The 18,202-nt window shown below is 40.1% G+C and overlaps 1 protein-coding gene across 3 annotated transcripts in view; it reads left to right on the top strand.

The window, feature by feature from the left end:
* GART (phosphoribosylglycinamide formyltransferase, phosphoribosylglycinamide synthetase, phosphoribosylaminoimidazole synthetase) overlaps window positions 1–15,479 on the top strand; it is a 40,454-nt gene extending 24,975 nt beyond the window's left edge. For all 3 annotated transcript variants that reach the window (XM_009667593.2, XM_068912898.1, XM_009667591.2), the window contains exons 13-22: window positions 836–945; window positions 1,562–1,760; window positions 5,048–5,296; window positions 5,670–5,822; window positions 6,949–7,152; window positions 7,419–7,550; window positions 8,194–8,324; window positions 9,898–10,039; window positions 13,125–13,240; window positions 14,404–15,479. In XM_009667593.2, coding sequence (XP_009665888.1) covers window positions 836–945; window positions 1,562–1,760; window positions 5,048–5,296; window positions 5,670–5,822; window positions 6,949–7,152; window positions 7,419–7,550; window positions 8,194–8,324; window positions 9,898–10,039; window positions 13,125–13,240; window positions 14,404–14,586 — 1,619 coding nt within the window. In that variant the 3' untranslated portion in view covers window positions 14,587–15,479. The remainder of the gene's footprint in view (window positions 1–835; window positions 946–1,561; window positions 1,761–5,047; window positions 5,297–5,669; window positions 5,823–6,948; window positions 7,153–7,418; window positions 7,551–8,193; window positions 8,325–9,897; window positions 10,040–13,124; window positions 13,241–14,403) is intronic.
* The last annotated feature ends 2,723 nt before the right edge of the window (window positions 15,480–18,202 follow it).

Genomic DNA, 18,202 nt, shown 5'->3' with positions numbered 1-18,202 from the left:
TTGTACATAAACGTTTAGAAAGCTGTAGAAGAGGTAGAATTCCTCGGAGATACTATCAGGAATTACTTGAGCTAGACATGGAAGACGCACCTTTGCTTGGATAAAACAGGACCAGCCCTTCCTCTTTTGCTGTGGTCTCGGGCATATCTTGCTCTAGCAAGTCTTTGTAATTCTTACGATAGGTTTAGAACACCAGTCATTTTTTAAGTAACCCTTTTACTTCAGATTAACTGAGAACCTTCAAATAACGTCAGATACGTGTAGAGAGAGAAATATGTATCAATAAACATGCACACTAGCACCACTAATCATGTCTTGACTTTCATTGTATTTTCCACTCATGTTTGTTTCACTCTTAGGAGTCAACCAATTTTAGTTTTAAGATTAGCATACTTAAATCTTAAGAACAGAGAGTCTTATTTATATACCATAAGTAGCAGTATTAACAAAGAGAAAGGATTTCAGTAGGAAAATGTCTAGTTATCACCTTCTCCTAGAAAGTAGTGGGCTTCAAAGTATTACAACAATTCCTTGTCTGTTTTTCAGAAAAATGTTAAGTGCGAGGGTGAAACATATCCATCGCAGTAATTATTCGATGTTCAATCACAAAGCTTTGGAATTTTAGCCTCAGATAATGATAAGAAAAAACCAGACAAGAGGATTAGGAACTCCTGTGGCTCTGTGATGAGGCCCTAAATGTCAGAGGAAAGTTTCCTGGTGGCAAAGCAAAGTAATTGTGACAGACTTCAGAAAGAATTTCACTCGTGTTTTGGCGATCCTCGTTTCTACCCATGAAAGCAGAAGTTTAGTACTTTCTTCTTTTTCCGGCTGGCAGGCTGCAATGCGGAACTTGGAGGATTTGCTGGCCTCTTTGATTTGAAAGCAGCTGGTTACAAAGATCCTATCTTGGTATCTGGAACTGATGGTGTTGGCACAAAACTCAAGGTAATCTGAAAACCCGTGTAAAGCAAGAAACATAGCAGAGAAGCAAAAATGCTTAATCACATCGGTGCCCATGTTATTAATAGAAGATAATTCAAAATAGGTGTTGTGTTAAAAGACACCCATTAGTATGTCAAAAAAGGGAATAAAAAATGAGATTGCCCTCCTTCAGGTGTCAGTTCAGCAGAATAATTAAATATATGTTTAACTTTCAGCATGTGACTATCCCTGTTTGAAATGATGTTTAAAATTACTCGTTTTTAATATTAAGTACATAATCAGGGACTCCACTGAGGTAGAATCTCTGTCCTCAAAAAAGTTACTCATGGGAAAACCATTAAATTATACAGTTGCTACTGTGTTTATACACACTGCAGTGAAACTCCTTCCGGTTCAGTCCCCTTCCATAAAGGGCCTTTTGTCCTTGCCAATTAAGAAGGGAACAATTCCTAAAATAAAATTTTAGGACAGGCTCACAGAGATGATAATAGCTGAGGATGCGTCTCAGAAAGCACCTAGAATAACAGCGTGATTTTGATGCCGTTCCGCGGCAGACTCTCTGCGCTCGTGTTCCAGTTTCTCAGAGCTAACAAACGGGCTCTCTCGCTGTGTTTTGCAGATCGCACAAGTGTGTAAGAAACATGACACCATAGGTCAGGACCTGGTTGCCATGTGTGTCAATGACATCCTGGCTCAAGGAGCAGAGCCCCTCTTCTTCCTTGACTATTTTGCCTGTGGTAAACTTGATGTTGAAGTGGCTCAGGGTGTCATTGCAGGAATAGCCGAAGCTTGCAAAAAGGCAGGATGTGCTCTGTTGGGTATGAACGCTCTCTTTCTTTGAACGATGTGAAAAACTGCATGCAGCCTCTTTATAACTAGTTTTAATGTGTTTGTCTTCCTACTCTATTTAAAGATTCTCAGAGAAGTTAAAAAAAACTTAACACGTGTTTTTGCCTTCAGAGAACATAGTCCCAACCCACTGGAAGAAGGCAGTACTTTACAGATGTTGCCATTAGCTCAGGAATCTGCCTATTACTTTTCTTATTCGTATATTTTCATTCAACTTTGTAAATATAACAGCTACCCAGAAAACTAACAATTCATGTGTTCTAACTCTTTGTATTTTTCAAGTAAATTTTTAAACATTTCAGAAGGTTGTTTTATCTGTTATCCTAAAGGAAATCCGAAAGCTTTCCCCTAGAAACAAGATTTGCATGTGTTACTGTGCATGTGCACGTGTGTGTCCCTGTGTGCGTGCATATTATCTTTTGAACTTCTTGGTTGATTTTAACCAAATTTGACAGGGAAGGTAGAGATTGCATAGAAATTGCATTCCCACAAGTGTTATGAAACTAGACAGCCAGAGAATGTCCTTATGAATGCAGGAAAAGCTTTAGCTGGAGCTTGCTGCTGCTTTAGACATAAAAGGTAACCACAAGACAGAAATGTAAAGGAAACCAGGTTTCATTAGTTACAGTCCTCGGAAAACTATTTGTCTGATGAAGACTCGCTGAAGATTTGTTTCACCGAAACCAGCATATTCCAGTATGTTAAGACTCAAATTTGAGCATTTTCCTTTCCCGATAATACAGCTGCATAATACATTTTACTCATAAATTAGAAATGTATTCTGGTATACAATGATCTAGTTATCCGTGAAAATAATACAATAATGCACTTGTGAAGCTTAAAAAATATAACTTTAAAATGGTCCAACTCAATGAAAATATTTCTAGGTCAGTGAAAAAAGATAATTTTGTATAAATCTTTAGTTTATAAAAGGACTACAACACAGATGTAAGTTTTAAAGCTATGAAACCGATAAAATTCAGTTTACTCCGTTTGATTTTTTTCTCCTCTTTTGTAAAAAACATATTTGTGGAATTACCATAATTTTTCAAAATGACTTTTCATCCAAGAGTAAAAATGAGTGTTCAAATATCTTGCTCTTTAGCAACCTTCCAGTTTAAAATCGGTCCGACTGTAACTTTGTCCTCTTTTTTTCCTTCTTCTTTAAGAAATTTAGTAACAAACTCTATTCTAAATGGGAATGTCTTATTTTGAAGGAATTTTACAAAATTTGAACAAGAGGCAACTTACATTTTGTTTTAATTTTTTTCTGCGTGAACTGTTTGTCAGCTTTATATTTGCCTTAAGATGTTCTCTCAGTTTATTGAATATAATCAGACCGTTCATACTTTAACATAAGTACATTTCATGTAATGTCTTACTATGAAATTACTTACTGAAACTTCAAGATTTTATTTCCCATTGGAAAGCTTTAAAACTACAGAGGACTACAAAAGTCAGAACTCATAAATGAAGCAACCATGATTTGTTCTTCAAATTTATGGCACTCCCAGAAAGGAACAGAGATGATGCAATAACTCCAGACCTAAGGAGGAAACATTTTATTGTAGCCTGGAGCATTAAAATAGATTTCAGTTTGTTCTCCAGCTTAACGCATTAATTTCACCGGGCAAGTCTATCCTTGTATAGTATCATCGCATCAAAGTCTTGTTTGAAGCATGCTCCTAAATTCTTGTCTTGTGTATCTACAGTAGCAGAATATGCAGCTCGACCACCGTAAGCTCACACCGCTTAACAGTGAGGTACTGAAGGGCTTATCTACGTGCTTGGTTTTGCACCAGTGTGACTAAATACAGTTCTAAACCAATGTATCTAAGCAAATACCACCTTTTCATATGAACTTTGCTTTTAAAGTTGGTTATAGCAATGTAATGTAGAAACCTGGGAAAGGTTCCAAAGAGTTAAATCTTCCCCCTAGCACTGAGCACAAAGGCAGCTTCCCAGATTACTCAGGTAGACTTGGAGCTCCTCCAGGGAGACTTTTTTTGAAACAGATGAGTTCTGTATTGAATGAAGGCTGGTGAGTGCAAAGGAAAAACAAGACAGCACTGGTCCGCCTGTTGGGCAGAGGTCATAACATAACGGCAACTTAATCATTGTCAAGTTGTTGCCTGTGGGCATCATGACTAGCGGGGAATCTGAAGGAGAATAACGATGTAGCTTTGAGGATAGCTGGGGAGGGTTTCTTGCAGGTATGAGGGGAAAGTGTGGAGATGCCTGTTTGAAAAACTTCAGGGTGGGCAATAAACGCTGATTTAATTTGCCAAACACAGCCAGATCCCCTCTGCAGACTGAATGAGACAGAACAGGTAGAACAGAGGCCTTGAGAAGTGAAGACCGTCAGCTTATACCTGCTAAGACAGAGGAAGGGAGCCAGTGCTGGGTGCATAGAGAGAGATAATGCTGTCTGAGCAAAGTTACGGATTCCTACGCAAACTAGGAAAATTACCATTTCAAACTGCATTCTGAATGAAGTCAGCAGGACAAAACATGTTTTTCAGGACAAAGCAAGTCGATGTTCTAATAATCAGGATGTAAGATGATAGCCTAGACAACAAGTTCAGCTGCATGGATGGGTAGGAAAGGCCCTCTAATTTTAGAGGTGTTCTGCCAAAACGATCTGAACACCTTAGATGTTGAGACCTGAGGTGATAATGATGCCCAGGTCGTGGACATGACTAGCAGGCAGAACAGTGGTATATACAAAATCTTGATGAAGGCAAGTGAGACTACTAACTGTTTTGTGCCTCTGATGTCCTTGTATGAGTTTCTTGTGTCTTGTGGCTTTCTCATGGAGAATGTTAAGCTTGGTAGAAATTTGAAAATAGGAAGCACTACATAAATGCTTTTATTTTAAAGGCATGGATCATGTTTACCTCCTGAGCACAGAATTCCAGTGCAGTCTTAGGGCTCAGATACTTACTAGGACAGAAACCGTAATATTTGATCAATATCAGAGTCCTTCAAAAAAATCCTATGTGTAAACATGGATGCACAGTAATTTGATACTGGTTGTCACAGTGAGGGAGGAAATGTTATTTCCCAGTTTGCTACTGCCTGTTCACTGGAAAGATGTGTGTCACATGTGTGATTTTAATTATTTTTAATATTTGTATATCTAATTAAAAAATCTAGTCCATTAACTCCTTAGGTGTCTGAAGCTTTGATAAATGATATGCACATTAATTCCGGTGGTTTTCCAACACCTCTTTTCCCTTTCTTTTGGTTCTCACAGGAGGAGAAACTGCTGAAATGCCAGGCATGTATCCACCTGGAGAATATGACTTGGCTGGCTTTGCCGTTGGCGCAGTGGAACGAGGGCAGATGCTGCCCCAGCTGGACAGAATTGCTGATGGGGATATAGTTATTGGAATAGCTTCTTCCGGGGTTCACAGCAATGGATTTAGCCTCGTAAGGAAGATTGTTGAAAAGTCATCGTTAGATTTCTCCTCTCCAGTTGGCATTTCTGGTGATCAGACTTTAGGTACTGCTTCTAATACAGTTTCTTCCTTTGAACTTCTGAGCAGGTGTATGTCACACTATTGTTTTGTCTGTGCCTTTGGTTTTTTTTTTTGTTTTTTGTAAGTTTTCTAAGGCACTAAAAATTTATTCCATTCCTGAAGATGTTCTCATTTTCCCTTTTCCCGTGAATCAAATATGCCAGAAAGAAATTAGGGAGGGAAAAATAAATAACTAATTGTATGCTGCAAGAGGCAGACGTTGTCTTTTTCTCTGTAATAAAATGCTTGCCCATTAGTATCCAGTAAATTAATATTTTGAGATTTCCTTGATTTGATATTGATTAACATTTCTTTCTGTGTTGTAACTGGTCTTTTTTCATCCTCCTTCATCTACAGGCGAGCTCTTGTTAACCCCAACTAGGATCTACAGCAAGACCCTGTTGCCTGTCCTTCGCTCAGGCCACGTGAAAGCCTGTGCCCACATCACTGGAGGGGGCTTGCTGGAAAACATCCCCAGAGTTCTGCCAGAGTCATTTGGTGTCGTTTTAGGTGAGATATAGAAAGGGATGCTGTACAAACATGCACATGTTAATAGGGATGGGTATGGAAGCCTGCGTACATCATGCCATATGAACTGAGTTACACTGCAAGAGGTGGACTTGCCTGTCTAGAAATCAGTTTGCTTTTTTTACTTCATTATTATTGAATTTCTCCTTGCGCCTGAAACAGGAGCCAGTTGAAACATTTCAGAGTCACTTCCTCTGATGGCGTTTTGGGTTACATTTGTTAGGAAACTATATGTGTACTTTCAAAACTGAAACAAAGTAAAATGGTACCATTTGCAGTATCCTGCAAGATTATTGCTATTTAAATCACACTCATGGATTTGATTGGCATTCAGATATAGTTAGTAGCTCACAAGTTATGAGGATATCAAGGTATTCTGCATACTTTAATTAATCCTCACCACAACCTCATCAGGTAGGTTGGAAATAGTATCTAATTGCTCATGGAGAAAGGTAAATATGGAAAGGTAAGTGACCTACTATAGGTTATACAGTGTTCATTGGGTTGTAGAATAAAATAAGGGAACTGCTATCAAGTCCAGTGCTTCATATAGTAAATCATGTTTCCACCTGTCAGTTAGACGGGGATCCAGAGTGGATACCTGCATATAAAAATGAGGATAATACCACAAGAAAGAAATTACTGTCTTTGGAGTTCCGTTAACACTGGCTTGTCCTGAAGTATTTCTCGTGCTGCTTTAGGTCATCCTTACCTTGTCAGAACTGGGAGAAGTGCTCTATATTGCGAGAGTTAAGGCAGTCCTTGTACAGTAGTTTCTCTGCAAGCGGAGTCGTCAACTTCAGGAAGAGGATTTTCCAAAGACAGCTTCAGAGCCCATTTTGAATTACTCATGAATGGATTGCAGTGGAGCAATATGATTAATTTCTTCCATGAGTGGCACTTATTTCTACTCCCAAGTCTTGTTTAGTACAGAAGGAAAAGACATCTTGTTTTCATGATGGAGGCAGGTTCAACTGGCGCTGATGCTGCTGTGGGACTTAAAGTCTGTGTTTGCATCGAGGTCTTGTCTCTTGACACTCTAATAATTTTCGTATTTGTGCACAGAGAGTGATTTTCACTCTTCACTTGTATTTTCAATTCTCTTCAGATGCTCTTAGTTGGAAGATTCCTGAAATCTTTAGCTGGCTCCATAAAGAAGGGAATCTCTCTGAGGAGGAGATGGCTCGGACATTTAATTGCGGGATTGGCACAGTGTTGGTGGTACAGAAGGAGCTGGCTCAGCAGGTTCTCAAGGACATACAGAGACACGAGGCGGCCTGGCTGATCGGGAAAGTTGTCTCCTTACAAAAAGGTTACTAGAATTTTATTTTCCTTGAAAAACTGTAGAGCTAAATTCCTTATCTGGTGAGTCTCCAGCGTTGGCACCTCCATGGCTTTTGTCCATAAGGTATTAAAATGACAGTCCTGGAGACTTCTGTCTTAGTCTGTCAAATATGTCAGATGTCACATGACAAGAAGTAAAGCAATGCCACTAGTCAGTCTTTTCGTGGATACTTTTCTGTCCTCTGTATTTCTCCCTTTATTTAAATGTGTTTTTTTTGTCTTTTATGCGTTCAGGCTCTGCCCATGTTAAAGTCCATAATCTGCTTCAAGCCTTGCAAACAAATAGGTCACTGACTGTGCACAGCCATATCCAAGGCAAAATCCAAACAAACAAAGTGAAGGTTGCTGTCCTTATCTCTGGAACAGGTGAGAGTTTATATTCTTCACTACAACATACATCACAGACTATTGAAAATGGGGCTCCAACTCAGAATCAAAATGTCTGGAAGTCTTTGCAAGTCTCCACGGAGACTTTGATGAGCTTCCTACAGGCTTTTAAAGCTCAGTAACAGGCAGAATAGATTTTGCCCTCAGGTTAATTTCAATCAGAAACAGAATGATCTTCATCCTGTGCTGCAAATTGACTATGAATTGCATCTCTGTTCTTTTTATCTACTAATTTCTGCATGTCTCTAGGTTCAAGCAACCGTTGCATTGGATTATAGGGAGAGCAGAACAATCTTACTAACAGACCAGAATTTCCTCTTGCCATATCGGCACTCCCAGAATTTCCAGCATTCTCACATGTAAGAAATAGACTGTAATTTCTATTCCAGAAATTACAGTTTACAAATGTAATTGCTAGTAAAAGCCCTGTAGCTCTCGCATAGTCTCCAGGTGTCAAATTCACTTTTCAGAAAGATGAATGAAAAAAGTATTACTGTTGTTGCAGTGTTTTTTGGATTGGGTCTCACCTACATTGCTGCTTATTTGAAACCTCTTCTGATTGTTAACTATATTTATTCTCCAGGAATGACTCGATATTCATGACTTATTTTTTCACTTATAGGCACAAACCTGGAAGCCCTCATAAACAGCACAAAGAAGCCCACCAGTTTCGCACAAATAGTTCTTGTTGTTTCTAACAAAGCTGGTGTGGAGGGGCTAAAGAAAGCTGAAAGAGCTGGTATTCCTACAAGGGTAAGTATTTCTCACCTTTTAAAAATTAGCCTTCATTAGCTGTGATTACAGCAGTAAGGTATTGTGAGATTGTAAGATTTGCTAGCGTAAGAGATGATTTGAAAAGAGGTCTTATTGGTATTTTATTTTTTGGTCTGTCATAAACTTTGTGTCCTTGGGCAAGTTACTTAATATGGAAACAAAATACTTGCTTTTCTTCCCCTCAGAGATGTTACTTGCAATCCTAATGGTTTGGGGATCAGTTACTATATTAAACCAGTTGCAAAACTTTTACAGTTCCAGTTTAAAATTTGTCATTTATTTAACCGTAGTGCATTTGTACTAAAATAATGATATATTTTATCTGAATTTAAATTTAAAATTACATGCTAAACATACACAGTAGTTCATTTGAATGAAATGGAGATGTCAGGTGCAACACTTCAAACTCATCTCTCCAGGATTCATTCAAGCCAAAGTGTGTTTCCCTTAATGTCACTGGGTCCAGTTTGATACTGCTATGCCCTCTGTGTAGCTATTTGCATTACAGGCATGAAATGCTACTGTTCTGACTTAGGATCATTTTCCACTCACTTTTCATGGATAACTAAAAATGGTGTGGAAGATTTGGGTCCAATGCAAGCTTTGCTATAAATTTAAATAGCAGCAGTATCTGATTGTTAGCAGTGCTCTCTGTTATTTGGGAGCATACAGAGATCGCAACTAAAACATAGCCATGGTATGCCGGTAAAGTACAAACATATAGTGAGAAAAAAAATCTCAGTCTTGGAGAGCTGACAGTCTCAGTGATTGGGAGGGAGAGGGAGTGGTGAAACAGAGGCACTGAGTAGTGAAACGCCTTGCAATAGTCTGGAGCAGAGTAGTTCATAGGAGAGTTCAGGCCAGTGTTGAGCTAGGCTATATTTTCAGTGCACGCTGTCATATTTTCTGCTAGCTCCAGTTTTTCAAAACTACTTTGTGGTATTTAAGTGTTGCTAACATGGTAAGTCTTGCAGAGATTGACAAGATACTTTTATTTAAAGGCTATGCATGTTTTAAGTAAGAAGCATATTATTATTCCTGAGAAGCTTATTCCTGCTTAAAATCGGGAATGTATGCTGAATGGGAAATATATAACTTGCTTATATTGACTTTTTGCAGCTGGGGCTATTTTATAATATAAATTTAGGAAAGGTTCAAACTATTTCAAACAGTCGGAGGCCTTAAATTGAGTGAAATCATTCTCAGACTTTAGGTTATCTTAAGGGCTTCCTGTATTTGTAGGTTGTTAAAATGCGTCCAAATGCTTGGGCCTACAAGTACAGGAAACTATAGTACAGGCCCATTCAGATAAAACTCTTATTTATTCTAGTGACTGTTCTGTGTTAAGATGAATAAAAACTGCAGGTTTGTCTGCTAGCGTATGCATTGATGATCTGCTCATGTTGTTATGTTTGTGCACCCCGCTCTAGCCACATGCGAAGATTTAGTTGTTTCTTGTTTATCACTCTAGTGTACCATTTCACTGTGTTCTTAAGGCCTCGAGATTAAATTAACCCCTATCCCTATTTCTTCCTTTTTTGGATTATCGCAGGTTATTGACCATAAATTGTATGAAAGTCGCACAGAATTTGACAATGCAGTTGACAAAGTCCTTGAAGAGTTCTCAGTTGAACTGATCTGTCTTGCTGGATTTATGCGAATACTGTCTGGTCCTTTTGTCAAAAAATGGGATGGTAAGGACAGTTAATGTATGCATAACAAAGCAATTTTATAGCACACTCTCAGGAAAAAAGAAAATGGGGGATATTATAGAATAGGAACCATATTAATTCTGGGTTTGTAAGAAACTGAACTCTTCCCATCCTGCAAGGAAAGGGATGAGAAGAGGAAAGCCAGTATTTTTCCCTTTCCTTTATCATTTCCAGAGAAGTTCGAGGAAGCCAAGGTCAAAAGCAGATCTTGTGATCTTTGATTTATTAGAAAATTTTGTAAAGTAGGGCTATGAAAACTTTTGACCTCTACAAACATGCAGGGCAAATTGTTGCCTAAGGAGTAAGTGCTGGTAGTGGGCAGGTGAACATCCAGCCACTGAGAAATTCTTCCTCTAAGAGATGAGGTTCACTGGCTGCATGTAAAAGTGCAAAAGTAAGCAGTGATATGCAGTTCCTGTTAACAAGATCTCACCAGTCTTTTGGTTAGGTGTCCTGGGAGCTGTGTGAAGCTGGGGGTGGCATATTTCACAGGCAGATTCAGCTCTTGTTCATGGGAAGTGCTCGTAAGGTCTCCGTTCTGATCACCCTGTATAATTTAGCCAGTTCTTTGTTAGAGGCTCTAACACCTCTGCCTACTTCCATGGTTGCTCTTCCTCCCCCAGCTGTAACATTCCCTTTCTTATCTCCTTCTGTCTTGTTCAGGGAGTTTTGAATCACCCAGAAGCAGCTGCTCCTCTCACTATTAGCTCAAGTTTGGGTTCAGTCGCGGTTACTTATGCTAGTTATTGCTCTTACCAGTTACAGGCTGGCCAGCCTATTCAACTGCAGCTCTCCAGGCAACATTTATTGTTCACGCTGTGACTTTTGTGTTACCCTGGGTGTGTCTACAACACAGACCTTTTACACCTGTGCTAATTCTCCAACCTTTCTTTATAATCAGTGGAGCAAAACAGGCGTTTCTAGGAGGCAATTCATTTTACACTAAAGCTGTCAACTAAAGTAAGTCAAATGAATTTTGCTCCTTTCTCTCCATTCATTACGGAGTCTGGAAGACTGAGATGTAAATGGCTGCATTCCAGACAGCTGTAGTTAGGAGAGAGGAATCCCCCACTATGTTAGAGACATCTTTCAGGTGGAGTATCTGTGCAGAGGACGGAGGAGAACTTTCTCTAGCGCAGAAATCTTGTGCAAATAAAGCATGAGTGTAGTTTCCTCTGATTTATGGATAAAATCAGTGTGGGATTCCAGCTCTGATGCAGCACGGTGCAGGGCTTGCAGTATACATGGCCTGAGGGCAAGAGAGAGCACTTTCTTCCAATGCAGGATATCTGCACTAATTCATTTAAAAATATTCAGCACCAAACTGAATTTGAAAACAGGTCTGACCTTAGGTCTGACCGAGAATATCCTTCAGTGAGGTCTTAGATGTGTGCTCAGACATCCAGTTCATCTCAGGGATCTGCACCAGCTAATGGGAGTCTGCCATAAGACTCTGACCCATCAGCGTGTGTTGGCACTGACTAGCCCAAATTGACCTGACTGCCTAGGGAAAATTGATTCTTGTGCTGCTCTCAAAAACTTTTTACATTCCTTTCTCCCACAGTCACAGGGACATGGAGAGCAAAGTTAGTTGTGAAACTCGTTTTCTTGCTCTACGGCCCTGAAATGTTAATTCTGAACCGAAATATAAAGGATATTTTAAAACAGCTCCATCTTCCTTTAGTGCAGTTGCTGATGGTACTGTAATGAGGAGCTAGAGAAACACAGACAGAAGTACAGAGTGTCATTTTCACCTTTCCGTCCCCAATACTTTTTTGCTCAGGCAGCAAGGAAGGATATGCTGATGCTTTAAAAGGGGTATTTTGGGCCAAAACACATTAGAGCTATTGTTGAAGATCAGTTGAGACATTTGCCTCTTTAAGCTGTGCAGGTCACTATCCGTATGCGTTACTGCAGTGGAAGTGCAGGGTTATGCGCGGTGCTCTCAGACGTGGCCTTCACTTCACGTTACGAAATCATTTGTCTCTATTTCAGGACACTGCTGCCTCCGCCAGCATACGTCAGCTCAGTCTTACTGCTTGGCATTTAAATGGTGTTCAGTGAATCCTGATGACATATAGTCTCCCTAAACAGGAGGCACTTAGAGACAGTGTGGGTGTACCTTGCTGTGGTATAAATAGTACCGATAGTCACTTTTTTTTTTTTTTTTTTTATCCCATAAGGGTTTATACTGAAACTAAAGGAAGATCTAGCACTGTTAAGCACCTTTACTTCACTGACTTCAGTCTGGCCAAACTTTCCAGGGTGAGTTGTCACAGACATATCAGGAACAGACAGGGGAAGTATACCAGGAGAAAGAAAGTATCCTGATGGTGCAACTATAGCATTGCTATAATGGTGATGAGATCCTGAGGTCATTGACAGCTGCTCTCTCCTACTTTAAAGCTAGCTAGGAACTAAGGCATATGCTTTCTCTTTTACAGGAAAGGTAAGGTATAGGCTTCCCAGGGTTGTAACAACAGACCCACCTGGCTGAGCATTAAAGGTAACATTAGCAACTTCAGGATCTCCCAGCCAACTTTTCACATGGAAGGAAGTAGTGGTAGTTTTGAGGAGGGGCAGAGAGAAGGGCTCGTAGATGAGCAGCTGTTGTCTTTTATTAATCCAAAACAGGTGTGGAGGAAAAGTCTAGGGAGAATTTTTGTCTTCTCACAGGAGTCTGTTACATCATTTGAAACTGCACTAAGTTGCTCCTGGGTATTGAGTGTTGTAAGAAAGAGTGTGTGCTTGTGATCAAAAAAGAGAAGAACAAGATTCTGAGGAAAAGGACTACATTAAAAAAATTGTAATTGGTCACTGGATGAGTATGCTTTAGCCATGCAATTAATTGTAATTGATTGTTGTCTTTGATTTTCTGAAACTGAGAAATTCTGACATGCTTTGGTCTGGTTATCTGTCAGTAGCATTAACTGACTTTCACAATGCTTACTTTCTAATGTTAAAAAAAGCTTTTTTCCAACAAATTGTCCTCTAATGATTATGATACTTCAAACACTCTGGTAAAGCTGCGTGATAAAAGGCAATGACCTCATTTATTCTTTTCTAGGGAAAATACTGAACATCCACCCATCTCTACTACCTTCTTTTAAGGGAGCAAACGCCCACAAATTGGTGTTACAAGCTGGAGTCCGAGTCACAGGCTGTACTGTACACTTTGTAGCTGTAAGTACTTTTTTTCTCTCCCTTCGGAGTCAACCAGTCTTAAAAATTTTCACCTCAAAGTTTGTTTGGAACACCTGTGCTATGATGTTTGATACGTTTTCACCTTTGTTCACTTATAAAATGATTAGGCTCATATTGACCATATGGTGCTCGTTTGCTGTACTTATAGAGAGAACTGGAAGTGAATAGACTAGATGGGAGTTTAAGCTTTACCGTAGTTAACTTCTTCCCTAAAGTATCCCACTGCTGCTGTTCCACCAGTTGTAGGGAGTACCAGTTCATGTAAGGCATTGGCTAACCCCAAAATCTTTATTACTACACAGCACCAACTTCTTAGTATCGTTCATCCTCCTTTCCATATTGGTTGCACTAGAAGTGGCACAAGAAGCTTAGCATTAAGAACTGATCCCCTGTTTGTGGGAACAGAGAAAGGCTTTACAATTTATGTAAGCCAAGAAACTGAGAAAACAGAAGCCAAAGATCTCCCAACTTGGAAAATAAGCATTTTTTTCCATATTGTTTAGTTCTCAGAATTGGCTGTAACTAGTCTCCCATCCTCAACTCCGTTCTTGAGATTATCCTCCCCTTTTCCACTGCTTCTGAAATCTGTTCTCATGACTTTTGCTTTCTCTTGGAAAAAGACAAAACTGTATTTTTCAAGATAGAAAAAGTACGTGCCTTTCTCCATAACGTGACTTACGGTTTCTTCACTGTGTGGCAATGTATTGAGAAGCAATAACTAAACAGGAGGGATCTGCCTCATTAGCATGCAAAAGAAAGATTTGCCGGGTCCTCTCGGCCAGCTCTGTGCCAAAGCTGGCTAATTCACTGTGCTGAACTGAAATGTCAGCATTTTGTCCCATTTAGCCTCTCATGTTCCCAGTTAACACGGCTTTTGTTGATTTCTATAATAGAAATGCTAGACTTGTCTGCTGTTCTGCCTACCTCCTCCTCGAGAATTTGCACTTCTGTTAATTCCTCACAGGCCAATGAGTGTGTCAGTGTCTTTCTGCATTCTTCACACTAGCCCAACTTCATATTTCCTGTAATAACGGAAAGGTAAACAGATCCCTCAGCCAGCTGGATTACATTAATTGCCATATATCCATGCCCATCTCACTCCTCTTTCAACCATGCAGACTTTCTGGCTATTGCTTTTACAGGAGGAAGTTGATGCTGGTGCTATCATTTTCCAAGAGGCAGTTCCAGTGAAGATTGGTGACACGGTGGAGACCCTGTCAGAAAGGGTGAAGGAGGCCGAGCACCGAGCCTTCCCCGCTGCCCTGCAGCTTGTTGCCAGCGGAGCCGTCCGGGTGGGGGAAGCTGGCAAGATCTGCTGGAAGTAGGAGCAGCACCCCAGCAAAGGTCCTCAGGTGGGACAACTGGCGTGCATTAACCGATCAAAACAGAGGTCACAACCTAATGCGCACACTGCGTTCTCTTCAACAAGTGCTTTAAATGTAGAATTTATCATGTCCCGATCTTGTTCGAATCCTTAAAAGATTCACAGTAAAACCTAGAGAAAGCCACAAGACGGGACAGCAGGCAGGGGACCATGCTCAGTACTTTTAACTATGGCTCTATTACCACCTTCCTAATTATAATCAATTCCTTTGCCAACATTTAAGTTCTCAATTACTTTAACAAACAAAACTCCTTCAGCTGGTCACAGGGAGATCTGAGCATCTTTTGAGATTGACTTAGGAACATCAGTACTACTCTCTAAATTGATTATACGAATCGTACCAGGGGACTCTGTTGTCATATGCTGTGTGAAGTGTTTGTAAGGATAAGTAGTGGAACTAGTAAAATGGAATTGGCAGCCACAGGCTTTCTTGTGAGACATTGTGCTGAAGTTAGGTGCCTGTATTCTGGGAAAAGTATTTTTACCTGGAATATTATTAATGGTAACCCAGGAAATGTAATCATTCTGAAAACAATTGTTTACGCTTCTTGTACAGCTGAACTTTTGTCAAAAAACACTTGATTTTTTTTTTTCTTTTAATGTTTTGGCATAGCTGTGAAAATATTTTAATGCATTTACTAAAATAATCACTTTGCCCCATACAAACTAGAAGTATCTTAAGGAAGCTGATCAAGTACGTTTTAGAAGTCCCCTTTAATACAGAGAAAGCTGATTTGTACTCTGTTCTGATGTCCGTACGGTATTTCTATATAGCAGTGACCTCAAACTGGATTTGAAATAAAGTCTAATAAAGTTTAAAACTTTAAAAACGTACAGTAATCTTTCCTTGGAATTCTTTCACCAAGGGTATAAGCTGAAGAAGGAGTTTGTGAAACAGAATGTAACTTCATTTGCAGTGCCGTAACTGTAAATCAGTTTGTGAGGTTACAGACCTGTGCAATCCTGCATCAGTCAGTCAGTTAAAATTCACAGAGTGTGCTGACCTTACCGTTTCAGTGGCCAGGTGGTCTGTGATGAAGGAACTTGCTTACAAAATATTCCTGTCATAATTTGTCGCTGAGGATAAAGCTCGTGAGAATACAGAGGTATATGACATGGTCAAATTTCATTTGCTTATAGAGGGCAAAGAACAAAAGCTAAATCTTCAGCACAGTGCTTCTGTTAACAAACTTAACGTCCCACAGAAGGGCCTCCCCCACTGGCATACTGCCCTCCAAGGCTTGAAATCCAGTACGTCTCAGTGAGAATGTAAAAGATGCAGGGAGTGTCCAGCTCTGGCAGGGGGTAAGGCTGCATGACTTCAGTGCACTAGCCACGACTTAGCACACCTTCTACAAGTCAAAACCAAATCATACTTAAATATAAAACTCACATATCAGGAGAAGTAACGCTGCCAGGGGCAAAATTACTACACGTGAAGTTAACTACTGGAACGTTATTGATAAAAAGCAGTTTAATCACTGCCAGGAAGGCCAACAGCAGAGGACACAGGCGCCCAAAATCCAATACTTCACTCTGTCACAGACCTCTTGAGCAAGACCCAGGTATTTTGCTGGCTAAGACCAACGATAAATGTGATTTAAGCATCTATCTCTATAAAAACCACAGGAGAAATTTCATTCCAAGCTGGACCTTAGACTGCTTTACCTCAATTATCAGTCTGTAATAAGAAGGAATAGATAAAAGAGTATCACCACACCCAATTTCAGAGGGCTATTAGCAACATAATTAGTAATAGAGTTGTTTGATACCATGGTGATAGTCTGGAGAACTATCAGAGCAGAATAACTAGCACCCTATTCTCTGTTAACCTTTTATTTGTTAGGTTTGAAACGTTCAATCAGACTATGTAATTCAAAGAATATGCAACATGAAGTTACTACACAGTTACAGCAGACCAAGAGCAAAAGCAGTAATGTGTTTATCTTTTTTTATACACACACACACACACACACACATACACACACACACACACACGTTGTCCAAGCATTTGTTAATCTGTCCTTGTGACAATGCCTCATATTTCTCCGAGATCATCATGAAAAATACATGTTCCTTGCACCAGTCATTGGAGTGCAAAAGACAAACATAGCTTTCTGTAAATAAATGGGAAAGCTGACAGGAGGGAACAAATTTTTTTCCCCCTCCTGAGCTAGTGAAACACTTACCAGTATCCACACATAAAAACAAGAGAATTTTAAGCTTTTTATTGGAGCTGACTCATGCTTTCAAAGAGCCTGATAGAGCCAAGAGCCAGATATACAGTATGCCTCTTACACGTACATACTTGTAATTCAATTCCGAAACAAGAATACATTTTGTTCACTGCATCTAATGGCTATTAGTGAACCATCCCCTGGAAAATTCAGCTCCAGTTACTTCTCCTCTAGTTTGTTCAAATAGCTTCTTAGCTGGCTGGCTGCTTCTGATTTATGTTACTTGCATGCAGGTTATTATTCTGGCAGATAATAAAATAAGCCTCCCACAAAATAAAGGTTTTATTTAAAAGTAGCAGCTCTCTCAGCAAGGCAATCATTCAGTCAACACAGAGAAAATGGAAATTTTCCTTTCACTGCAAGTCAAGCTGGGTATGTCTTGTTCTGCTGATGTTAAGGATGAAGGAAGGAAAATGCCTGTAATCTGGAAAGAGTGTTCCTAGTCCCGCTAATCAATTTTTTTTCTCCCTCAAGATCCAAAAGTTTTAACATTACAGTCTGGCATGTCTGTCTGCTTGCCCTTTCAAGGAATAGAGGGAAAAGGGTTTGGATTTACCATCAGTGTACACTGTTACAACACACTGACAAATAATCCTTGCAGAGGAGTTTGTTTTGTTTTGATTTGCCTTCTAAAAGTTGCCTGCCATTGCTCGCCTTAGAATCTTCTGCTCGGCAGCTCACTAGCTATCTGTACTTGTTAAAAAGGCCTACCAAGCGATTTTATTCAAACAGTAATTTCCCTATCCACTTTTGCCTACTTGAGAGCACCACGTAGCAGCAATTTTGGAGTTGGCCAGTCAACAGGAGTTAAACATATTAAGTGAGGGTTGAATTACTTAACATCATGTACTCCATATTACTCTCCCACAGACGCCCTGTGGGCGAAAGTCGTCCAGCATAACTCGAATAAGCATGACTTCAGGCACAAACACTAGATAATATTCAGTGCTACTGTTTGGCTTTTAGCTCCCTCAGACCCTTGCTACGTGTGTGCACCCTGCAAGCAGCTGGGGCTAGCCCCAAACATTTTTTACTGTGCCTCTCCCGGAGGTTACGGTTGCCACTGCAAAGCCCCGGGAACCCAGGGTGCGTTCCTCCTCTGCGCTGGGGCACAGACTGAGCTGGAGCAGCAGCCGGAGGTGCTCTGTAGTAACCCTGCTGAGTTCATACGAATACTCTAAGTCACAGGGGTTGGTGGTGACACTGAAGCATCAGGGAGCAAAGGGACATCTTCAGTGGTTCCAGTTAGGTCTGAGGGTCATGGGCGTGGGCTTGCCCCCAGGGGATTGGGCCAGCAGGGCCTCTTCCCCCCATAGCCTC

This window comes from Struthio camelus, chromosome 1, assembly GCF_040807025.1.
Source record: "Struthio camelus isolate bStrCam1 chromosome 1, bStrCam1.hap1, whole genome shotgun sequence".
Classification (NCBI taxonomy): Eukaryota; Metazoa; Chordata; class Aves; order Struthioniformes; family Struthionidae; genus Struthio; species Struthio camelus.
Note: the sequence above shows the minus strand (reverse complement) of the source record. Positions and strands in the feature narration are given on the sequence as shown.